Source organism: Thermobia domestica, chromosome 9 (genome assembly GCF_964235325.1).
Source record: "Thermobia domestica chromosome 9, izTheDome1.hap1.1, whole genome shotgun sequence".
Taxonomy (NCBI): domain Eukaryota; kingdom Metazoa; phylum Arthropoda; class Insecta; order Zygentoma; family Lepismatidae; genus Thermobia; species Thermobia domestica.
Window position 1 is genome coordinate 122,185,454 of NC_137462.1, and position 26,578 is coordinate 122,212,031.

Consider the following 26,578-nt stretch of genomic DNA (forward strand, 5'->3'; position numbering starts at 1 on the left):
GGGACCCCACTGTTTCCACGCAGAGATCTGAAAACATCTGAAAATTATTAAGGGGTGCACTGAACGAGTATGCAAAATTTCAGTCTTCTGAATGCAAAATGTAACCCGCCAAATAATAATAATAATAATAATAATACCCATAACAAAAAATATCTTTTTAAATTTATGACGTCATCACATACTATGCCTCAACGCAGAAAGGCGTGGCAGGGTTGGCAGAAACCATGGTTTTTATTGAAAAAAACAACAAAAAGTCAGTTTTTTTTGTTTAAACCTGGTTTTTTGGTTCAAGTTTTTTTTTATTAAATAATTTACTCTATGTATTTATATATCACATATGAACAGAAATAAGTTTGTTTCACTTTGGTGTTATTATTGAACAACCGGGTTGTGCTGGAACGGATCACATAAGCTTAAAGCGGAGTCCAAACCGTTTCTCGTCTCTTACATCCGAAACAAATTGTCCTCCATTTGAACTTGAAAACTGGACTAATTGGCCACAAATGCGATACGTCTGCTGACTCACTCACGAAGGACTCCTGATAAAAATGCATTGTACTGATCTTTACATACTTGTTAATATAATTGTCAAGAGTCGTTTCAGAAGGACAAAAAGATAAACAATTGCGCAAGTGAAACCATTATACAGAATTACATATGGACAGTTTCAAAATACTTCAGAGTACAGAACTAATTAAGTCCAAATTAGTTCACTACGACTTTGATTAGTCCAAGTTAAAGAAATACAACGACTTAATTTGCGTATCAGTAAGAAAAGTGAATAAAAATAAGAATTATTTGAGTCGACTTTGGCTCTGACCCATTTATACATAAATAGATACCAAAGATATTTCTGATTTCAGTAAATGCCTGTCGGGGGGTTTGTATGACCCCCCTTCCCCAAAGTACGATATTTTGATGTATATTATCAATAGTAAACATTACTAAAACGATACAATATTTAGAATTTTCCTTTGATTGCAATTGCATAACAATCAGGGTTGGCAAAAACCATGGTTTTTATTGAAAAAACCAAGAAACCGGTTTTTTTTTTTTTTTTTTTTGGTTTAAACCAGGCTTTTTGGTTTAAATAATTTGTTCTATGTATTCATATCATATATGGACAGAAATAAGTTTGTTTCGCCTTGGTGTTATTATGCAACAACTGGGTTATGCTGGAAGGGGTCACATAAGCTTAAAGTAGACCTTATTAAAGTGGACCTTAGTCCTGGTTCCGAGTGGAGAAAGTGGAATCCAAACCGCTTCTCGACTTAGATCCGAGGGAAATTGTCCTCCATTTGAACTCGGAACCAGGACTAATAGACCACAAATGCGATACGTCTGCCGACCCACTCACGAAGGACTCCCGATAAAAATATGTTACACTGATCTTTACATACATGTTAATGTAATTGTCAAGAGTCATTTCAGAGGGACAAAAAGATAAACAGTTGCACAAGTGAAACCATTGTACAGAATTACATATGGACAATTTCAAAGTACTACAGAGTACAGAAGATCTAATTTAGTCCAACTTAGTTAACAACGACTTTTATTAGTCCAAGTTAAAGAAATACAATGACTTAATTTGCATATCAGTGAATAAAGAATAAAAATACAAATTATTTGAGTCCACTTTGGCTCAGACACATTTATACATAAATAGATATCAAAGATACTTCTGATTTCACTAAATGCCTCTCGTGGGATTTGTATGACCTCTCACCCACCCACCCACACGCACACAAAATACGGCATTTCGATGTATTTTATCAATAGTAAACATTATTGAAACGAAAGAATATTTAGAATTTTTCTTTGATTGCAATTACATAACAACAATAAATTATTAAAAAAAAATCACAAACGAAACATTCATAAACTTATAAAAAAAAAAAAAAAAAGTTGATTTTGTAGTATAATCTTTTTGAGTAATGAATGCGGAATTTAGTTTGAATATAATACGAATAATATACTGGAGTGAAATGTGATAACCCACAAATGTGTGTTCATCAAGATTTTACAAACACTTACACTTTTACGAACATTTTTCGTTTTTTTGGTTTAAACCTTTTTTTTTTTTTTTTTTTTTAAACAGCTGGTTTAAACCAAAGTTTAAACCAGCCAACCCTGATAACAATAATAACAAACTATTAAAAAAATCACAAAAGAAACATTCATAACCTTACAAAAAAAAGTTGCTTTTGTAGGGCTAATTTCTTTGAGTAATGAATGGGGAATTTAAATTTGAATATAATAGGAATAATATGCGGGAGTGACACGCGGTAACCCACTAATGTGTGTGTGGAAGATTTTACGAAAACTTACACTTTTACAAACATTTTTCGTTTTTTGCATGGTTTAAACCAGCCAACTCTGCGTGAAAGCATAAGTAACGTGTTCTAAAATGCCTCCAGCCTTAAAGAAAACGAAGTAAAAAGCCTTATTGGTACTTTTTAAATTGAATAATGAAGATTCTACCATATCACCTAAAAATAGGTGATATAATTTAAAAGGTCAAAGCATTAAGGAAAAAGTACAGCAACGTTTATCAAAAAGACACTTTTTTTTTCACAAAAGTTACTGATATTTGGCAGGGGCCTATTTTTAAAAACTCAGAACCAGCTTGCGGCATGAAATACATAAATTTCGGCTAAAGTTATAAAATTAACAAAAAAAGGGGGGATAGGACCCCTCTAAATACGCCCTATTATCTGAGGACAAACAAACAGACACGCACAAAAAAGAATTTTCGTCTTAAATGTCAATGGTGATTTCCCCATTGAATAGTTAACGATTTTAAAACCCAAACCCAATGTTACGAAAAGAAGAAAGAAGGATTGCTCCGTTACCTGTTCAAAACGGAATTTTCCCTAACCATCCTCTGCATGACACTTGTTTTCATACTATACTGTACATTTGAGTCTCATTGTATTATATTATTAACTTCCATAATCGAAATAACAGAACAGAAACGGGATTTTACTTATTTTCATTTTAAATTAATTTATTTAGGAATTCGATTTATATCAACGATTTTTATTAAAAAAATCAAGTGATTTAAATCTTGATTTAAATCGTGATTTAAATCAGACTGATTTAAATCAATCCACCCTGGTTTTCTGTGCGTTTTCTTCTAAATCTATGTCTCTGCAGGAGTTTAATAAAACCTCTGCACTTCTTTCTATTCTCATATAATATTCTATCAGATTTAAATCATCAACATACACCATAACCTGAATGAGGATCTGCAGCTCTAGGTCCTGATTACTGTCGTTGATTTTCCGTAGCGTATTCCAGAACAAAATTGAATAATAATAGCTATAACGCAGCTCCTTGTTTCAAGCCATTCTCCAAATGATATTTTCCTATTCGGACTTTACTTTTGGATTCATTTAAACACGTATTAATTAATCTAACGTTTAGTTACTCTATACCAAATTCAAGAAGAATGTTGTAGAGTGTTTCCCTCGTAATTAAGTCGTAGACCTTTCTGAAGTAAATAATCAGTGTACAGAAGGATTGTATTCCCACTTCTTCTCGAGTATTTGACCAATGATAAATATCTGGTCGATAGTTCGTCGATTTCGCCTAAATCTGCATTGATAATTTCCAATAATTTCATCTGCGTAGGGGTTCAGTCTTCCTAAGAGAATATTTGAAAGGATTTTATATGATGTTAAGAGAGGTGCCTCGATAATTATTACGAACAGCTTTGTCTCCTTTTTTGTTAATTGACAATTACCAATGGCAATGGCAATTCCTCTTTGTTCCAAATGAGGAGAATGAGCTTGTGTATCTCGTTTCAAAATTTCCCCCCTTCAGCAAAAATTAACTCAACAGGAAATTCACTTGCCCCCGAAAATTTTTTCTTTAATTTCTTTATAGCAATTTCTATTTCTGTTCAGTTACGCTCTGGAAAATACGGTTCTGCTATATACACGTCACTGGCTGCATGTTAAGCAATTGTTGGAGGAATCTTTCAATCTATTCAAAATACTATCTGTATCCGTGAGAACTGTTCTTTCCGCTTTCTTTCAAATATATAAGCGCAAGGTTGATAACCTTTCTTAAATTCGTTGATGCCCTTATAATGTTCCGAATATTTTTGTTTTCACTATTTTCAAGTTCAATAATTTTAGCTTTGAAAAAAAAAAGTTTCTTTGTTTTGTAAGTTTTGGAAGACACTCCATTTAATGCCACCAAAATTTTGTTCAGGTATATCGTTCGGATTTCTACCCAACGTAGTTTTGCCCGTTTTTTCTTCTCTGCTAGTTTAATTCATTCTTGATCGAACCATGGCTTGGTCCTATGTATTTCCACGTTCCCCAATTTTTCCTTTACTGAAATGTTAATACTAGCCGTAATTTTAATCCAGTATCCCCAGCACCAGTGAATTCTAACCATCTAAAACCGAGAATCTATTCGACGCTTCAGTCTGATATTCATTTTTCCCTGACTTTCCCATCTCAGTTTTCAGATCCTGATGATTTTCTTTCTTCAGCGATAATCTCTCTCTTATTATCACTGCTACCAGGTAGTGGCAGTGATTAGTGTCAGTCCGCTCCTCTAAACGACCTAATATCAATTACGCTAGGCTGTTTTCTTTTGTGTACTGAAACGTTAGCTATTTTATTATTTTATGAATGTCGTGATCTGAGAATTTTCTTCATGATGAAACTGGATGTTGTAAAATTAATCAGTCTATCGCCATTTTCATTACTTATGCAGTTTCGTAATCCTTAATTGGTTTAAAAATTTCTTCTCGTCCTATCGTCACATTGAAATCCCTTAATCGAATTTTTGTATGTTATTGCGGAAATTTGCCAAATGGATGTTTTACTTCTTCGTAAAAGCTATTCTTTATATCGTCATTTTTATCTTTTGTTGGAGCATGTATGTCCATTTAGTACAAAATCACACCACCAATCCTAAAGAGTAATAAAAGAAGGTTGGAAATGTTGTGATAACCGGAAGCCAACCGCGCTTATCAGTAATCACCACCTGGACTGGTGAATGTTGGAAATTGAATTTCTGTTACCAACATTGACTGTGAGTACTGGTAATCACAAAATCTCTGTTGGTTATTACCAGTAATAGTTATGCGTAAGTCATGCCTATATTTGTTGGAAATGAAGGCTCATAAAATATTAAAGTATCGTTTTATGAATTTATTTTCATGGTTGAACTTAAGAAGTAAATTGACTTTGACTTTCATGTATAAAAATAGAGGTAAAAGTAGCCGTTGTATTTTCATTATCAAATAAATTCGAGAATATGTTACAAGAGTTGTTCAAATAAGAACTTCTTTTTTTAATTTGCTAAAAAAAAGAAAGACAAAGAAAAGGAGAAAAATAAACATCTTCATATTTTTAGGTAGTTTCAATAATGTACATAATGAAGTGTATGGATACCTTGTGAGAAAAATGTTTGGTTGTAACCCTAGCCATTCGTGAATCACGACTTTCACTTCATCATTGCCTCAGAAATGCTTATCTCGTATCGCCTCTTTGGACGGTCTCGAAACATGTCATAGATCTAGAGAATAGGGCGAGTATGAGACACTCAAATTTGATATCCTAGATTCCGAACATCGTGAAACGGACAATATTAGGTCGGGCGTTGTCATGATGTAACAAAATGCATGAAGTTAGAAGATCTCGTCGGTTACTCCTGATTGCGGGGCAAAGATGATATCGAAGCAGGTCTGCATACAAAGATGACATTAGAGCACTTTTGCGTATGAAGCACTGGTCACTGTTGTTCTTTTTTCTAAGTAATGTTACAAAATTTCCCATTTTCACTTTAGAAGAGAACGAACATGAGTTTGAGTTTTAGCCAATGGTTGGGTGCAGAATTTTCTAAGAATGGGGAAGCAACGAGCATTGACGCATTCCTTGTTCACTGTCTTTTGTTCAGGTTATTGCTAGTAAACACAGGTTTCATATTCTGTAAGAATTCTGCTCAGAAATACATCATATTTGGCATGAAAACGATGCAAAAGTTCATCACAAGCATCAACACGATGGTCTGTCAATTTAGCAGTCGATTCATATGGAACCAATCTCTCAGATACTTTATTGAACCACAGTACATCATGAACAACACTAATATCCAGAGTGTTAGCCATTTCTTTCACCGAAGTCGAGTTTGTTTTCCTTCACAAGCTCTTCCACTACGGTAATGTCTTCCGTCGTAACCACTCGATATGCCTTGTCAGGTAGTGAGCCATCCTACACAGAAGTTGCTCCACTTTTAAACTTTGCACACTGCTCGTGATAGACTTCATGAGGGACACACACAAGTCACCACACTGTACCTTCCTCGTGAACTTCAGTTTGGTTTAACACTTTCACTACTACTCAAAAACACATACGACAGATTGCTGCTCTTTCGCGGTACATGTCACCAATGAAGTATCCATTTTTGCAGAGAGACTGCTTCCTTTTTCAGTGTTCCTCAATAATGATACCACATGCTGATCATCCCTTCCAACAACAATGATAACTTTTGACAATTTACAGATCAATGGTACAAATTTTGGAGTTTTATCGCACTTTTAATGTTTTTATTTTAAACACTCTTGTCACACATTCTTGAGTTCATCATGAAAATAGATTTCCAGAACAGTTATTTAATGTATTATTGTAGTAAGCCTATTAGTTGGTGCGAATGAAATATCCACCCCAGATGCATCAGTTTCAAGAGGAAGGGGGAAAAACAAAGGGAAAAGTGCAATTCCTGGTTAATGAAAATAGTGGCCGTTTGCAACCACAAAATTATGCCTTGGCTTACCCAACGATTAGATTCCGTTTCGAAAGGAGTCTGGGTTGCGAAGAAGTCTTCAACCGCACACAGTGGAGCTCTAAACAATTTGGGGGGGGGGGGGGACAGATGATATAAATCCGAGACGTCTGGGAGCTCTTTAAAGAAATGAGGGGAAGTTGCGTAAGAAAGTAACGGGAAGCTTCTTAACTTAAGCTTTGATTTTTGAAAATCTATATAGTTTGCTTTGATTTTTGAAATTCTATGTAGTTTTCTTTTTTCTTTGTCTTTTTTTTTTTTTTTTTTTTTCAGAAATCTTCAGTGTAAAGCAAGTGAAAAATTTAAAATAAATACGGTAGAGCTGACATGATTAGCTTTCTGTTTAATTAATCTCAGTATTGAAATCCCGCGGGCAAATTCTAATAGTATCATTCTGGGGTACGAACTTTCCCAGTCAGGACGCTAGATTACTCATAAACGTGCATAGACTCAATGTGTCACAATTCTTGTATTTCTTTCCAATAATAAATCCTTAAAGGAATCTTGTAACCACTAACATTATTTACACCCAAATGCTTTTCAGAATATCCACCGAGGACACTATATCAATCCTTAAATCCTCAACTCGTGAAACAACCTACATAGAAAGTACAACAACGAACAATCTGTTGGTACAACTCACACCAGCTCCGATATATCCCTAAAATTCAAACTCTTTCTATTTACTCACAACAAAAATGAAAGAAGTGGATGTGTGCTTGTATACAATTGTAATTTACCGTAAAATTTAGGAAATGGAAGAGAAACGTTAACGATGAAAAATTTTAAACTAGTACTATTTGAAACTATTCTGAGAACACAAGAAAGCGACCGACCAAATTATTTTCACACTTTGCCTTGATGATGATGGCGTTTATGGGCTATCTTATTTCGAGATTTGGTGTGATTACAATCAGGTTTTTGTTAATTTTGTAATTTGCTTTACGCTATTCCGTCAGTATGCAAAATTACACTTTACCTAGAGTTTGTAAATAAAAAATAACATAAATAAAATAACTTATGTTTGCTAGATATGTTTTAAAAAAGAAAGTAGATTTTACCGCATCACATTGTATCATCAAGATAGGTTAACTAACATCTTGTATCTGAGCAAATTATTCAGACCTTGAAACTGAAGAACAATGCTATTAAAGAGAATGCATTGGAAATCTATGATCGCAACTTTTCTATCAAATCGAAGACACTTGAGACTTGAACGTCAAGCGCTGTAAAGTAATAGTGGTCTGAAAAATCTCCAGTCCAGTACAATCTCTTTACGCAGAAGTTATCCAAATTTTGTTCATTTCATTTGTATGTTCGTGCCATGGACAAACTTCATGCTTCCAATGATCACCAGGGACGTATGCAGGGAGTGGAGCCCTAGGAGTCCGAACACTCCCGAAATCCCGACTTTTTTGTAAATTTAGTCTAATTTTAGGGGTGATTTTACAAAGTTTAGCACAAATTGTCCTGATATTAAATTAGATCTCCCCGGAATAAATTCGTGCATACATCCCTTATGATCAGAAGAATTTTCTGAAGCTTGTGTTCGTGTATTGCACGATTGTTTCCAGTATGTCATCACTAACACATAATTGGAAGCATTGTAAAGGACTTTCACAGTCCTTGGTCTCACTTTTCGCACATACAATACGTGTTCTTATAATATTAAAAGATCTCGTTTTTGTATTTGATGGAGGATTTTTTTTTTTTTTCACATTGGTAGTGCCAACCTTGCCAAAATAATAGTCTTCCGTATTGTATATGACATTATCTGAATCATTATCAAAACTAATTAACTCAGCATTTTTTTTTTTTTTTTTTTTTTAACTTGTGTTCACTTTCACTGTCAGTCGGATCGTAAATCACTTTCATCTCCATCTTCAGCCGTTTCCTCGTGTTAACTTTCTTGTGACAATCAACTGATATGATCCTCTTCCTTCTCTATTACTTCAATAATACAAGTGCAACACTAACACTGTAATCAGAACCAATAGTATTGTTGTAGCAGCAAGATCATCGTGTGAACACAATGCCAGTTTGTACAAGAAATTCTTTGACGTATCTAGTAGCGGAGTGTGTGGTGCGCCAACGTCAAAAGATGCGTGAAAACAATGTAACACTTTGCGACTGCACTAAAGCAACTGCACTTAACACGCTCTAAATTATGTGATTGAAAGATACACAAAGGAGGAAACAATAGCATTGCCAATTGTACAAAATGCACCTGTTATTGTTTAACATTTCGTAGTTTTTATTTCTTCATTTATTCTCTTTATTAATTCTTACATTTCAAGAGCTTCCCGTGGGCACTTTTCGTCAGGGCTTAGGCTCAAGATTTTCTTGTATGTATATAGTCACATAGTTTCTATAACAGTGGTGTGTGTGCATATATATTTAATAGACATGTAATTTGTAGACATAATTATATACAAAGTAGAAGATTACAAAATGAGATTCTTAAAAAAAAATTATTAATTAATCACGTAGGTAAGTATATGTACACTCATGTCCAAAATTATTGTCGCATGTCTATAAATATGTTGTTTTAGGAATATAATTTGATAAGGAAATCGCCCGGTATTTCTTATAATGTTTGTATGTGTATAATCGGTAAAGACATGTATGTGGCAAATTTCATGTCAAAAGAGCAGTAAATAATAACAATAAAACGAAAATAAAACTTTCTTGTCCATTTAGCAAGATTTTGTTTTATTCATTCTACCAGGGAAGCAAGAAAGTTCGTGCGCTTTTATACTATGGAAGAAAACTGTCAATTACAGGGTTTTAACGGTTTGTTTATTCGGCAAAATAGCCTCCATTTGCTTCTACAACCTTCTCCCAGCGCTCAACAAGCTTGTAAATGCCAGTTTTGTAGAATATTTGTTCCCGAGACTCGGAAAACTCAGCAACTGCATTTTTGACGTCTTGTTCAGTCTTGAACTGCCTGCCACGCATAAAGTTGTCTATGGCCAAGAATAAATGGCAGTCCGAAGGAGCGACATCTGGGGAGTAGGGAAGATGAGATACAAGGTCCCAACCAAGTTCTGAGATTACTTCCAGCGCCTGTTTTGCGGTGTGAGAGCGCGCGTTGTCCTGGTTATAGAGCACACCTCTTTTGTTCACTAGTGCTGGCTGTTTCTGGGTCAGTTTGATGGCTACCGTTCTCAGTTGTGATGAGTATACATCTTTGGTAATTGTCTTACCACGTTCCAGGAATTTGTAGTGCACGATACCGTTTGTAGTCCACCAAACACAGAGCAAAACCTTGTGTTGATGGATGTTCGGTTTTGCAGTCAAAGGCTTCGGATCATTCGGTGATAGCCAATGGTATGGCCGTCGTTTATTGTCATACATGAGCCACTTCTCATCACAAGTTATTATACGGTCCAAAATTGGACAGATTTTGTGTCTCGTCAACAAAAATGAACAGATATTCAGTCTTAGAACTTGGCTCATAGCGGTCAGCTCGTGAGAGACCCTCTGACCCAGTTTTCAGGTCTTCCCCAACTGATGCAGACTTACCCGAATAATTTTCCTGCTTACCTCGAATCGGTGAGCAAGTTCCTCACATGTTTGACTGCAATAATCTTCAATAGAGGCCTTCAGGTGGTCCATATCCACTGATTTAGGCCTCCCAGAGCGAGGCTTATCTTGAAAGGTCTCGTCACCAGTTGAAAAGGTCTGGAACCATTTTTGTGCTGTACATTTACTTATTACACCCTCTCCGAGCGCAACACATATTTTTCTAGCTGCTTCTGCACCATTTGTCCCCAATTTAAACTCGTAAAGCAAACAAGCTCTAAAAACTTCATTTGACACTGACATGATCACGAGCGATTTTTACACCCTACACTGACAAATGCGTTGTTATATTCACCGTGGCTGATGCGTCGATGAATAAGCTTTCCCAAACAGTCAAAACGTTCATGCTACGGGGACAGATGTCGCCGCAGCAGCCAAATGGAAGCGGGAGTGGTTCAAAAGCGCACGAACTTTCTTGCTTCCCTGGTAATTTTCGTATTTATAAATCTTTCCCTATGAAATTTACCACAAATATACATTTCCCGATTATACACATAGTATCAGTATTAAAAGGACCCTGAAAAAACTTTTATCAAATTATATTCTTACAAGAAGATAGTTATAGATATGCGACAATCATTTTGGACATGAGTGTACATGATAGTAATATGATTGATATTAATTTCATATCGATTGAAATTGTTTTGTTTCCACAGAGAAGACTGGGTAAAAGCCATTCAATATGTAGCTGAGAGACTATCCGAATTGGAGAACACGGAAGATGTGGAAATGTCATCTGTTGATTCAAATGACGATTTAAGTATAAAGTTTTCACTACAGGGACAGTCAAACATCAAGAGTTCAGGAAAGAAGAAAGTTGTACGTATTTATGTATTTTGTATAAACTTTGAAAGAGTTTAAACAGCAATGGCGTATCACTAGTTGTCTCAGTCTGATAGCTATGTCTCACAATATACTCTTTACTTTGCCCTTCATTATTAATACAAGTTTTATATATCTTATCTGTGAGCGTAAAATCGATCCAAAAATATGCATTTGTTTCCGTTCTCATCTTCAAATCTGCAGCCTCGTTACTCGTATTTTAGATCGGAAGAAGATGATAGTCGTTCGGGCTGTAGGATAAGTGGTCTATTTCTGTTTTAATGCCTGTGTCGAAACTCACACCGTGTGAACTGGTTTGTTGTTCTACGAAAACAGCACTCCATGGCTGAGTTTCCCACATCGCTTCTGTAAGAGTGCCTCAGGAACCCGAGCTAATAAATCTACGTAATATCGACCATTCATTGTAGTTCCCTTTGCCAGATAATCGATCAACTATACACCTTCAGTGTCTTAAAAAAACAGCCGTCATAAGGTGTGAACTCGACTTTTCCATCTTGATTTTCTTTAGCGGCCTTTCTCATTTTTTAAAAAATCCATTGCATAGACTTTTGTTTCGAATCTGGATCATATTGGCGAATCCGAATCTCATCTAGAGTTATGATTCGGGCGATATATATATACATACATACAACTTTCCAGTCGTTGTTGCTTGTCCAGCGACATGAGCATTTTCGGTACCCATCGCTCGTTTTTTAATAAATCCTCATCATTCATTATATTTAAATGTTCGTGCAAAATTTATCCGACCCGTTCTTTACCAATCTTCAACACTTCCGCTGTCTGGCAGAGTTTTATTCTCCGCTCTGCTAGAGTTAATTTTTCGACTTTTGCGATATTTTCTTCAGTGACCAATACCACAGGACGCCTTTGGTGGGAGTAATCATCACAACTCTCTCATCCTTGTTAAGGTAGGCGGGCCCATTTTTTTCCTTGCCTCAGAATCCTGTAAGGTTGACGGTTTTTTTTAGGGGCAATTTTCCTTTCTTCACGAGATATTTTTACCACGGCGTGGTACTCAAAATAGTTAGAATTTTCGGATTTGGCTGACATGGCGATGTTTGACGTTCCACAACTAAAGCGTAATGAGATCGTTATTGAAATGAGGTGATGTTTATACTACCAAAGATTGTTGCAATTAGTGCTATCATTAATGAGTAAAAGAATGATTACTTAGTACCTCAGGCCACGAATTTAACAGCCACTTCGTATGACGCTTTTCCACAAATTTTGTTTCATGGTTAAAGTATTCTACAATTGTAAATAAATTTACAGCCATTATTATATCATTCTACATATCTTATTATAGTATTCATGTACAAGACATAAAAGAAAACACACCTGTCGGTTCACATGTTTATATTTAAAAAATGGTCACCATGGTAACTAAAAGGAAATAACACTATTTTAGTATTTATGCCATCATCTGAGACAAAATAAGGTAAATCTGACCATCAAACATATTCGACTTTTGGGCAAGTGAATAATCCCCTCAATCAGTTCATTGATGCAAACCCGTGGGATAAAACCTCATTTTGTGGCATTTTTTGACATTAATGTTTGGGAAAGAAATAAAGGGATTCTTTTTTCTCGAAATTGACCACATTTATGGAATTTTTAAGAATCCACGCCAACAAAATTCTTTAGAGTTGGGAAATAGGTATAGTGAATCATCAGTAAGTGTGAAATCAGGGTTAACTGTCAAAGTTCGGCTCGAAGTAGTTTATCTGGATAGTGCGTGTGGTTTGTGAAGTGACAATCATAAGTATGATTCTCAAAAATCAGAAATAAAGGCTCAGATAACTGTACTGTATTTCTGATAACGAACTTTATTTATTTTCGAATACTAAGAACACTTACTCATAAATTTTTTACAAGCAAGGAATAATCGTTACTCAAATATTGAAAAAGGGAGTAATATACAGTAGTTTATTTATTTCATATTCTATGTTATATATATAATCAGTATTAAGTGGGAAATTCAAAGACAAAATGGGGGTCCACAGTGGCTCAATGGCAGAGCATTCACCTCTGGTACTTGGAGTCCCTTGTTCGATCCCGGCTCGCGCCAAACTTTGTAGTGGACAGACACCATATGCGTGGGTTTTCTCGGGGTTCCTCTTTTTCTTCATTCCACAATTTCGTTCATTTCTCAGCATCACTGTCTCCTTTAGCCTAGCCGGCATAATCGTGGGACGTAAAATTCAATTTCATTTTCAAAAACAAAATGGCATTTTTTACCTCTTGAGATGGAATTATATTTTTGAAGTTGGCATCCTTAAATCAGTTTTTGTTTATAAGAACAATGCACTATCTTACTGATTCGGATAGACATTTTCAAGATAAAAACATCGAAGTGATTCAACTTATGTTGCCCCCAATGTATTAAAGTAGATAAGAGTGGCCACAGAAATATCTTAAGCAACAACTGGAAATTAAAATTGTTTGATGTATAAGAAAATAACCAGTGATTCTGGTACGCACTTCATAAACCAATTTTCACCGTACACTTGTAAAATATTTTGCTATAAAGGTAACAAAGAAAGTTCTGTCGCTTTTTTACCCACCTCCTTCGAACATCGATATGTCACCCATGACGTACCTGGAAGATCAAAAATAGTCCCCATCAGCGTCGACGACCTTCTGCCAATGTTATGGAAGGCCATGGATTCCATCGCGGTAGAACTTGGTGGTCGTGAAGCGAAGAAGGTTCCTCTACTATGGATTTGAATTCTCGTCCTCTAAGGTGATTGTCCAAGGAATGGGAGAGGTCATAATCGGACGGTGCAATGTCCGGGGATTATAGCGGATGCAATAGTGTTTCCCATCTAAGGCGTAAAATGGTGTCCCGGGTCATCCTAGCCACGTGGGGCTTAGCGTTGTCCTGTAACAGGAGGACCCGTTAGCGATTCAGAAGTGCTGGCTCCAGAGTTTTGAGTTTTTCTTGAACACGGCTCAACTGCGGATAGTACACAGTTGATTGATGCTCTGACCAGCTGGTAGCAGTTCCCGATGGACGATGCCGCGAGCAGTCCACCAAATACATAGGAAGACCTTTTTCTTGTGCAGTGCTCGTTTCAGCTGTTTTGCAACTGGTTCATGGGATGCTAATTAATGATGACGGCGCCATGAAGTTTCTTACAGGACCCGCTTCTCATTACATGTCAACACCCTGTCCAGAAATAGCTCCTTTCTCAGACGAGATAGCAAAGAAACACAGGTGTCTGCTCGCGTTGTCTTCTTGCCCGGAGTCAAAACATGCGGGACCCATCGACACAACATGTAGTGCTTCCCAAGTTGATGGAGATGCTGCCGAATGGCTTTTTCACACACACTGAATTGTAGTTCCAGTTCCTCACATGTCTGGTCACTGTTCGGCTCAATTGCTGCGTGAAGATCTTAATTTTGTGCATGTGTTGATCTTCCGCCATGTGGTGAGTCTTCGAGTGTTTCATCACCGTTCTTAAACTTGTTAAACTACCGCTGCACTGTCCGCGTAGTCACGACACCCTCACCAAAGGCCTGGCGTATCTTCCGCCCGCTGCAGCGGCATTTGACCCCAGTTTGAAGTCGTACAGCATACACACTCTTATGACGCTCTGTGGAGGTTCCGTGTTCACTCTGTCCTTACGCAAGTTCACGGTGTAACTGAACTGTCACAATCAGGTAGTATGTTGGATATACCCAGACCAACAACCGACCTTCGTCTTATCTCCATTCGCATTCAACTGAGGGTGTAAGGGCTAGTTGAACACAGACCTCCACAAAAAGCGACAGAACTTTCTCGGTTACCTTTTTAGAAAGTGGAATTTAGGGTAGTCAGAAAAGTAGAGTTTAGAGTTCACCTTCAGATATGAAATTAGTTTGGTGGGAGTGGTCTGAATGCAGAGCACCGACTTAGGGAGTGAGAGAGTGTGTGGCTGTTCTGGGAAGCGGCCTGGGTGGGTGGCAAATAACCATACCTTATTTTCGCCTATTATGTACACATTTATTAAAATTTATTATTCTGTGTTATAATTAACATTTTAAGGAACTTTTTAAAGAATATTTAATATTTTTTCCATACTTACAACAACATTATTGTATTAATTATCACTATTAACGCATCGGCACGGTATGCTGGGGATCCCGGGTTCGAGTCTCGGTCCAGACATTCACTTTTCACTCTTTGTGTTATTAGTTTGATTTGGTTTATTTAACGTACAACAATGTGTAGAAAGAGCATTTTATTAATCTATATTCTGTGTAACTACAGTATTAAAATTTCTTGATATTTTTTCTTAATGTGAGATAATTTTACAAAAGTTACCATTCATAATAATTATTTTCTTGTATCGCAAGTGTAAATTATTACTGTATAATAGTAAATTTCCTTAATTATGCATCGATATTTGTTCATATATATTTATTATTATTATGTCTGTATAGAGTAGCAATTGTTAACATTTCTAACGAATGAAATTGCCTTGTTGAATTCTATTAAAAGTAAATCGTTCTTCGTGTAGAGATTAATTCATATGTGAAGAGATATTTAAATTAAATGTAAAGTAATCAATTTTGTAATACTTGTCAGTAACTGGCAAATAACCATACCGTATTTTCGCTTATTATATACACACTTATTAAAATTCATTATTCTGTGTTGTTATAATGAACATTTTAAGTAACTTTTTAAAGAATATTTAATATCACTATTTTTCATGCTTAACTACAACATTATTGTATTAATTATCACTATTTTTATTTTCAGACACTAGAAAATTTCGAATTCTTGAAAGTTTTAGGGAAAGGAACTTTTGGTAAAGTAATTTTATGTAGAGAAAAAACAACAGGTCACTTGTATGCTATAAAAATCTTAAAGAAAGAAGTGATTATCAAGAAAGATGAAGTGGCTCATACGTTAACAGAAAACAGAGTTCTTAGGACAACGAGTCATCCATTTCTAATTGTAAGTAGACAATGGTTTTGTTGAACACACACTATCAGTGTATTTATCGGTAATCGAAAGAAAAGGAACAACAGGGATGGGTGGTAAAGGCAGTTGTTAGGATACTTAACAGCCTATAAGAGTAATGGATAAACTACGGCCCGCCGGTCACATACAATCTCCTGAAAGATTCCATTTTTCTCGCAGCTTGATTCCTAATCTGACTAATTTTACTTCATTTGTGAGAATCAGTCTATTCCAGTTCGAATCAATTTATGAGACACTTTTAGAAATACTCACAATTTCATTCATCACATTTCTCGTCAACATCCTTCAGTCATTATAAAGCCTAGCATTACAAGAATTTCGTAAAATGTATTTTTTTAAAAGAAATCTGTTGGTCCGCCTGAAGTATAATTTTTTTTCTTTGACCTCTTCTTAAAACAGCTTACTGGTGTATAGGGTCATTACTAGCTGCGGATCTGTGATAGTAATAATCTCTCCAGTTCCTTGTACGTTAGAACTTCTTTCGTGTTTTAGATTCATGATAATTTTGAATATTGCAAAAAGCCCCAAGAGGTTGTAGAATAGAATTTAGTGAAAAGAAAAGTTAGTTGCTTATCAAAGAAGTTCTAATAACTGACAGACTAGTATTATTTCATAATTGAACATACATCGTATGACATACATCTAGCCATCTCTGTGAAAGCCGTCTGTGAATCACCATTAGTTTAAAATTTTAGATCCTTAGTTTTATTTTTAGTAGAGCATAGGAAGGAAACATGTTAAAGATACGGTTCATTGTAAACCGAGGAAGCAAAGTTTCTGTCCCTTTTCTAAAAATTACAAGTATTTAATTTAGCTATGTCATGTCTCACTGTGTCAGTTTGTTACTATTATCTCTTAAAGGTACTTTATTAGAAATTCAGTCAAAAACAGTTAAATTCTACCAACTCTTACTTAATTTATTATACCATATTTTGTATGAAAAATTACTATTTATAGCTAATAAAATGTACGCAAGTAGTGTTTTGACGTAGTTATTCCTTTATTTTATCTGCTGTAAGAACACTGAATAATCTATAATTAGTGAAAGTGTCTGAAGAAAGTAGTTTCAGCAGGACAGAGAATGGTATAACAAATGATGCGTAAAATATATTCACGCTAAAACATAATAATCACTATTCTTATTGAGAGATGTTCTCTCCTATAAATAGGAATATGTGATACAAATAAATTTCCTCTTCTTCTGTATTCTTTCGTAAAACTCATTAGTGTTGAGCTGTCTAGTTTATCCATGCAAATACACAGGTTTTGAAAGAAAAATTAGTGTTATTTTTTATCTTTTTCATATTATTAACTGTATCTACTGTTAAATAGTGTTAAGTATTTATATATGACGTTCATAAATTAGATATACAAAAGAGCATTTGTAATGTCATTGAATACAGTGTATCTCAAAAAGGTTTATTATCATTTACTTCATTAATTTCTAATGCACTCACTTGATAACACTAGTCGTACATAAGATTACCACTTGCTCGATAACACAATGGATGCTGAAACTGGGTGTAGTGGAAGAATATCCTCGTCACTATAAACCTTTATTTAGCTGCTAGTGGACTGCTTTGTGTTGTTACACTAAGGGAAAAGTTTGGCACCAACCTAAACTGAATGTTTCTATATTTCCCTCCAGTTCAGAAAGGCTATTTCAAGTTTTCAGTGTAAATGTGGTTTCATATATCTAAGAAGTAACACTTGTGTAAAATGTCATTATTAACCCAATAATTCATTTAGCAGGTTTTAGTTTGAGTAGGGTACAGACAAGATTGCTGATGTTTTTGTACTACAATTTTTTTTTTATTTTGTTACCTACAATTATTGATGTTCTCGATTGTTACTAATAAACTAATTTGAAAATGAAGATTTTTTTTTTCCTATTTACTATGTAAATTTAGTTTATCCATGGCATTAATTTCGATTAAACATTCTATAATTAAATATTACATCTTGACACTTCTCTTTTATTTTCTTCACGCCATGAAATAGCCTTTATTCAGAAGTAACCTACAGGACACTAGTATCGTTTATAAAAGTAGCTTCTTTAAGAAGATATGTTTGTAAGACACAGTAAATATTAGTGAACAGTGGCTTCCATTTTACTTCACGCTAACATTCACTACTTCAGGGAACACCGAAACATTAAGTATTAGATGGAGTAAATAAAATAGTACGCTTACGATGTACAGTACAATGAGTATAAAAGTAAAGTTATCGTCCCTCTTTTGCGGAGGGGGGGAAAGGGGCTGAAAGCACACACAATAATTTTTCACTATAATTCAGTCAAAAAATTCAAAAGACGGATGTTGAAACATAATAGAATCATAATCAGAGATTAATCTGTGTATTTTTTAAAAAGTTTATTTCTTTCCGTTCATTACGAAGGGATATTAAAATTACAAACATGTTGTTGAAGAGTAGAGTAAAGTTAAAAAAAAAAAAAAAAAAAAAAATAATAATAATAATAATAATAATAATAATAATAATAATCTAAACAATGAATGAAACAAAATAATGAGAAAAACTGCACATATTATCTTCTAATTACTTATTCAGTTTTGTCTGTGAACAAAGCTTTAACATCCATCTTTTGGGTTTGACTGAATTGATATGAATATTGTCTTTCCATAAGTAAATAAATAAATTGAAAGGGGATGTGCTGCCATCTATTAGCAACTGAGCTGCCTTTACATTCATCTCATTGTGAACATGTTAATTCATATTCTTAAAAAATATTGATTTATAAGGATTTTTCTTGTAATTATTGTTACTAAACACTATTTCTGCTTATAGCTCAGTCTAAATTGTATGTACGGAAGTTTTACCATAGTTATTTTAAGTTTAATTCTTTATTATAAAATCCCATTATTTATCTAAGTTGCCTTAGATCTGAACTTACGATTTTTCGTTCTGATGAAGTCATGTTCGTATACTAATCTTTCTACCAATGATGATATCTTATATAAAATGATTACGTCTTTAATTTAGTGTAAATTTACGTTAGAAAATAATCGGTGCAGTGAGCTCATTTAATTTCCAGCCATTAAAAGTGAAAAACTTCCAGCCAGCACTGCTCCTCGTAAATTTCATTTTTTTGAAAGTGAAATATCCATTCTAAAGCGACATCACAGGATGCTGGTGGACTAAAAATGTGTGGTTATTGAGTATTGAATATAACATTTCTGTTGATATATTTATTTTTATGCAAATGTTCTAAAATTAGTTTTCGTTTATTGAGTATAGTAATATCTCGCTCTTAGTGTGTATCCTGTTCTAATGTGTTACTTTTTTTCTTTCAGTCTTTAAAATACTCTTTTCAAACAGCTGATCGATTATGTTTCGTGATGGAATATGTAAATGGTGGGGAATTATTTTTCCATCTGTCAAGAGAAAGAGTGTTTTCAGAAGATAGAACGAGATTTTATGGAGCAGAAATAATATCTGCCTTAGCGTATTTGCACGAAGAAGGTATAATCTATAGGGATTTGAAGGTAGGTACAACTCTATCGCAAAAATCAAATAAAATTTACTTATATTTCCCCGTATAATCTGAATCTGAAATAAAAATAAAAAATAAAAAAAAAATGGAGTTCTATTTAAGTTTTAAATGCTTCCCAACACCTTAGGAGGAACTGGGATGGGCTAGTTTTATCACCGGTGAATTTTCCCCTCTAAAATATTAACCTTTTATTTTTACTTTTATTTTTATTTTATTTTATTTTATATATATATATATATATATATATATATATATATATATATATATATATATATATATATATATAATTTTTTTTTGTTAGTTAGATCCTTGTTCCGTAAATAGTATAGACATGTTGCAGTCTCAGGTTGAAGAACTTAAAACAATGCAAAACCACGCTCAGGAATTCTATTATTCTACCTACAGATTTCTGTCAAGCTTTCGACTCTCCCCTGGAGTCTTGGTCACGGAGGTTAAAAACAGGAAGAAAAAGAATAGAAATATCAAGAAATAAAAATGGAACGGTCTTACCAAGGAAAGAGCTGTGTTGTACGGAAACACGTTGTCAAGTACGTCAGCGATCAACGGATGATGATGATGCAAACTAAAATATGATATGATATAAAATATATTTTAGTTTGCATCATCTTCATCCGTTGATCGCTGATGTACTTGACGTTTCCGTCAACACAGCTCTTCTATTGGTAAGTCCGTTCCATGTTTATTCCTTGATGTTTCTATTCTTTTTCTTCTTTCGTTTAACCTCCGTGACTAAGACTCTAGGGGAAAGTCGAAAGCTTAGAAGCGAAGAACTTTGTAAGGAGGATGATTAAAAAAAAAAAAAGTTAATAAACTGTATAACTCTTCATAATTAATTTACTAAACTATGTATTATTTTTCGCTCTTCATAATTTGTTCCTTCAGAATCTTGAACATGTAACCAACGCTGGTTTCCGATTTGTACTATTCAGGACGGGGATTGTTTCACAGATTATTACATGAAATCCAAACCTTCAGAACAGAACAACCAAAACAGCTGATACCCGGTATTACATGCAAAGCTCAGACATGTGTTAATTAATATTACCGGTAACATAAATTAGGGCAATTATATGGGTTAACTTTTGCATCCAGAATATCTTTTTTATTAATTTTTAAAAAAAATTAAAAATAAAAAAAAAACTATAGTACAAATAAGAAAAAGCGATATTTACTAACACAAAAATAAATTAACAATTAGCTTTACTAATAGTACCCAGTGGAACTGTCAAGAGGATAAACCTCTCAGGCCCTTGCCTTTCAAATTTATGACTTCAATTTCTCAACAACGCGAATAATCCGGCAACACGTTACTTGAATCAATAACTTGAGCACTATATAAACTGTATAACAATAATCAATACTAATAGTATTATTTTTCACGCTTTCACTACATATTTCAATATTCTAAATTAAATTTCGTACAAACAAACAAAAGAGTCTACATTCCTCACTTCGTTCCGAGTTAAGGTCTTGAATTACAGCTTGATCTCATCATGGCCGATCAAAACCAAGAATTTTATCACGTGGAAAGACCTGTGTGACCGGAAACACCAGGTTTTATATAGAAATTTGTAAGGTGCATAAGTTTATACATAAGTAAGGGACATAAGTATATACATGTACACACATCCACTATATATATATATATATATATATATATATATATATATATATATATATTATAACACCACCAACAACAGCGTTTGAGAGGTGATTCCTGACACCAAGATAAGACGAAAAGTATAAACCAACCTGGGTGTGCACAAATGCTTCCTTTCGGAGGTATAAACTGCCGAAAACATGAGAAAATGAAGTTTAAAGGTTCATAGCTCCAATACTATGGGACCTACCGTAGTCGGGTCAAGATTTCATGTAGGAACCAGTACGTGCCCTATCCATGTTTTAGAATCCTGCAGTACTTTCGCAACAATTTTTATAGAGGGAGTTTGGCTACGGACATATAATGAAGCACTCACCAACTACCCCCCCCCCTCTCTCTCTCTCTCTCTCTCTCTATATATATATATATATATATATATATATATATATATATATATATATATATATATATATAATGTGTGAGTATGTGTGTGTGTTTATGTATGTCTGATGTATAGCGTCATCGTCTGTATTAATATAATAATTTCTGGTTATAATAATATAAACAGTCATTTCGTACAGCTCACATTCTAAAATATGACCAAATATAATAAGTTGCCCAGCGTGGGGTCACATCACTACAAATATTTTGCTCCATTCTGCATTATGAAATGTTTACTTCTCCAAATCCATTAATACTTCGTAAATTGATTTTCCATCTCGAATACTTTATTCTATCGATGTTTTAATGTAAGCATTGCTTCTCGCGTTCCAGTATTCTTTTTGAAACCAAAACTGGTCCTCGATCTGTACTTTTTCTGTCTTGGCTTCGTTTTTTAAATTATTTTGTCATGATTTTTCAACGAGGAACCATCATTATATCTTTCTCAAGAACAAACAGCATAGAAATGGCGAATTTTACAACTGAATTGCCCCAATGGTTGTAGTAGAAAACTTAGTTGCAGATGCTGCATATATAAATTTAATGGGCTATTTAAGTCATGGGTTACATTATGTCAGTTATTATGGCAAGGAACGGTACTCTCTATGACTTCAAATTGCTGTAAACGGCATTGTGATCTTTACATATCTTGAAAACCATCTATGAAAGTAAATGGATACTTACCTAAGCAATTTCGAAATATAGGCTTTCGAAAAAGTAAAATTTTTAATCCCTTGTAACTTTGTTCGTATTCATTTGAAATCCATCATATCATGATAATATTATTAGACACTAAAGTACTTTGGCTGTGCTTTGCCTCGTGTGTCCCACTTGGCGTTGTTACTGCTGTAGATGCCACCAAAATTTGGATGTTCGTAATGCCGTAGCGCCTTTAGTTTCTAACACTGAATAATGAATGTAACATTGTAAGTTATCTTTTAATTTTAACATGTAGATTTGAAATGTGTAATAATCTGACTTGCTGCCATTTGAAAATAATAAAACCTCACGTTGGGTGGCAACACTTTTTACCTTGTGGTATTTACAGGTATACCAAATAATGTCCTCCCCTGTCGATATTTGCAAGGTATAAATTTCAGCGTTTTTTATCTATTAGTTTAAAATTACAAGGGCGTTTTAAACTAAACGGTCCACCCTGTATATGTTCATTCTCTAATATATTAAGTATTGTTAATAGGAAGTTCTGCCTAATTGGTTTTGACATATTACTTATGATATGTATTATTACCATTTTTAGCTGGAAAATTTGCTGTTGGACAAGGATGGACATATCAAAATAGCAGACTTTGGACTTTGTAAAGAAGATATCACGTATGGAAGAACTACGAAAACCTTCTGTGGAACTCCTGAATACCTTGCTCCGGAGGTATGTTCGCAGGTATTAATTGAAATTGCTTTACGTATGATCATTTTCCTTTCGAGTGACGATGGGAGAAAGAGAAAGAAACTCGAATTCAAGATTTCAAAAGATGTACGTTTCATGGCCTTGGCTCAAAACGGATTTTCGGATGTCTGTGCTTATTTTCATCCGTTCACTCTGATCTAAAGGTTACGATTCATTCACGTAGAGGCCTCATTGTTCAAAAATATCGAGACAAAATTTTAAACTTTATGTTTTCATAAGTTTTTGTATTGGAGCTTTTCGAATTTTCTCCCTACCCTCCAAAATAAGAGTAGTTTAGTGAAGAGGAAATTAGTTTTAACAAAAGAGACACTGACCAAAGCTTAAAACTTTACTTCATTTTAAATTATAATTTGTAACTGTTTCGGATATCTAGCATATCCTTCTTCAGACACTATCAAAATTAATGAAAATACAGACATATATATAAATGTTGTTATAACAAAGTTTAAATTCTTTAACCGTCATATATATAGTCATTGTTATAAAAAAGTTTAAATTCTTTTAACAGGCATATATATAGTCATTATTGTACTTTTTTTTTATTTTTATTTATTTATTTATTTTTCTTATTTACTGAGGCCTTCAGCCAATCCTATAAGTCTTCGTGTTAACTTTCCAATTAATCACGTTCCTTCATTTTTGTCTCTTATTAATCCAAAGCCATGAATAGTCTTACTAACGAGGAAATTAGAAATACTACACTATCATCAGAAACAGCTCTAGCGATTTTGTCCATATTTCATAAATCAAAGTTTCATTTACAACTCTGAAATATGGTGTAAGTAGTTTTTTTTTAAGGAAAAATCCAGATGTAGTGGTTTACTATTTTGTTGGTTCTTTCTGGACGATTTTTTCGAAAACGACCCTGACAATTTTGTTCATGTTTCATAATTAAATTTTCATTAATAAACTAACAGTATGGCATAATTTTTGTCTTAAAAAATCCACAAGAGGTGATTTTTTTCAAACAGTTTTTTTGAAAAATGATTCAGACAATTTTGTTCATATGTCATAAATAAATGTTTCATTATTAACTTAATAATATTGCATAATTTATTTGTTGTGAAAAAACCCACAAGAGGTAGTTTATTCTTGGAAGATGAGATTTTATCGGACTGTTTTCTCTAAAACGACTCAGGCGATTTTGTTCATATTTCATGAATATGGTACTATTAATCCTACAAGACGAGTTAAGTCATTGCTTATGATCAAAATCCACAAGGAGTAGTTTACTGTTGGGAATTAGCTTTCTGTAATTATTTTCTAAAAAACGAATTAGGCGATTTTGTTCATATTTCAATACTAAACTTATAATGATCTGTAAATTACTACTCACAGAAATATGTGCTATAATCCAGATAATATAGCATAAATCATTATTCACAAAAAAATCTACAACCCCATTGATATGAACCCCATTGAGAATTTGTGGCACCTTATGTCCCATCTTCTTCAGGAAATAATCTTTAAGACCAGGACAATGGGTATTTAAGCCATTGTTGTATGGTACCAAAAAACAGAGGTTGATGAATGCCAAACATTGGTGTACAGCATGTCACAGAGGTTGGCAGCACTGAAAGTAGCTAAGGGATGGGATATCATGTTCTGAGAGACATTTATAGAAAAATGAACTTTTTTGTTTATCTTAACATTCATTATGTCTTTCACTTGTACATATACGTTAAGTTTTGCTTATAAAAATCATTAATGTAATGTCATATTTTGCAGTATGTTAATAGTATTAATTTATTTAAAAGCAACATACCCAGACTATTTGTATCATATAGACATAAATCATGGCATTATGTGAACAGTTAAGTTTCTAAGTTATTAACATACATAGCAACAAAGGGCTTGGATAGATGTAATGTTTAATATGAATAGTATTATTTGTTATGAATCATCAAAAACACAATATTTCTTGTGTTGGGTTAAGTGTGCAGTTATTTTGTTACAGACACTATAGCTATATATATATATATATATATATATATATATATATATATATAGATAGGTAGATAGATAGATAGATAGATAGATAGGTAGGTAGGTAGGTAGGTAGGTAGGTAGGTAGGTAGGTAGGTAGGTAGGTAGGTAGGTAGGTAGGTAGGTAGGTAGGTAGGTAGGTAGGTAGGTAGGTAGGTAGGTAGGTAGGTAGGTAGGTAGGTAGGTAGGTAGGTAGGTAGGTAGGTAGGTAGGTAGGTAGGTAGGTAGGTAGGTAGGTAGGTAGGTAGGTAGGTAGGTAGGTAGGTAGGTAGGTAGGTAGGTAGGTAGGTAGGTAGGTAGGTAGGTAGGTAGGTAGGTAGGTAGGTAGGTAGGTAGGTAGGTAGGTAGGTAGGTAGGTAGGTAGGTAGGTAGGTAGGTAGGTAGGTAGGTAGGTAGGTAGGTAGGTAGGTAGGTAGGTAGGTAGGTAGGTAGGTAGGTAGGTAGGTAGGTAGGTAGGTAGGTAGGTAGGTAGGTAGGTAGGTAGGTAGGTAGGTAGGTAGGTAGGTAGGTAGGTAGGTAGGTAGGTAGGTAGGTAGGTAGGTAGGTAGGTAGGTAGGTAGGTAGGTAGGTAGGTAGGTAGGTAGGTAGGTAGGTAGGTAGGTAGGTAGGTAGGTAGGTAGGTAGGTAGGTAGGTAGGTAGGTAGGTAGGTAGGTAGGTAGGTAGGTAGGTAGGTAGGTAGGTAGGTAGGTAGGTAGGTAGGTAGGTAGGTAGGTAGGTAGGTAGGTAGGTAGGTAGGTAGGTAGGTAGGTAGGTAGGTAGGTAGGTAGGTAGGTAGGTAGGTAGGTAGGTAGGTAGGTAGGTAGGTAGGTAGGTAGGTAGGTAGGTAGGTAGGTAGGTAGGTAGGTAGGTAGGTAGGTAGGTAGGTAGGTAGGTAGGTAGGTAGGTAGGTAGGTAGGTAGGTAGGTAGGTAGGTAGGTAGGTAGGTAGGTAGGTAGGTAGGTAGGTAGGTAGGTAGGTAGGTAGGTAGGTAGGTAGGTAGGTAGGTAGGTAGGTAGGTAGGTAGGTAGGTAGGTAGGTAGGTAGGTAGGTAGGTAGGTAGGTAGGTAGGTAGGTAGGTAGGTAGGTAGGTAGGTAGGTAGGTAGGTATAATATTCGTAATATTTGTGATTACAAATTCCAGTTTATTTCTGTCAATAGCTTGCTTGCTCCTCTTCACGATTACCCCCCTTCCCTTCCCACGTTACGAGCCACTGATTTAAAGAGTAAATAATTTTCTCAAATCTTTGTTACTTAATAGTTAACCAGCTTTTTATTGAACGTTGGTTGGACATCATTGAATCCATATGCCATGATAATTTAAAGGTTTTAAAAAATAATCCTTTAATACTTCAAAACAAGGAGAGAGGTTGTTGTGGTCTACTTCGTATCTGTATAGATATTAACTTCCT

The 26,578-nt window shown here is 34.6% G+C and overlaps 1 protein-coding gene across 4 annotated transcripts in view; it reads left to right on the forward strand.

The window, feature by feature from the left end:
- Window positions 1-26,578, forward strand: part of Akt (AKT serine/threonine protein kinase) — a 203,629-nt gene that overhangs the window by 143,696 nt on the left and 33,355 nt on the right. For 3 of the 4 annotated variants that reach the window (XM_081771806.1, XM_081771804.1, XM_081771807.1), the window contains exons 5-8: window positions 11,046-11,208; window positions 15,980-16,177; window positions 19,516-19,707; window positions 23,036-23,176. In XM_081771806.1, coding sequence (XP_081627932.1) covers window positions 11,046-11,208; window positions 15,980-16,177; window positions 19,516-19,707; window positions 23,036-23,176 — 694 coding nt within the window. The remainder of the gene's footprint in view (window positions 1-11,045; window positions 11,209-15,979; window positions 16,178-19,515; window positions 19,708-23,035; window positions 23,177-26,578) is intronic. The other variant, XM_081771808.1, reaches the window with a different exon arrangement.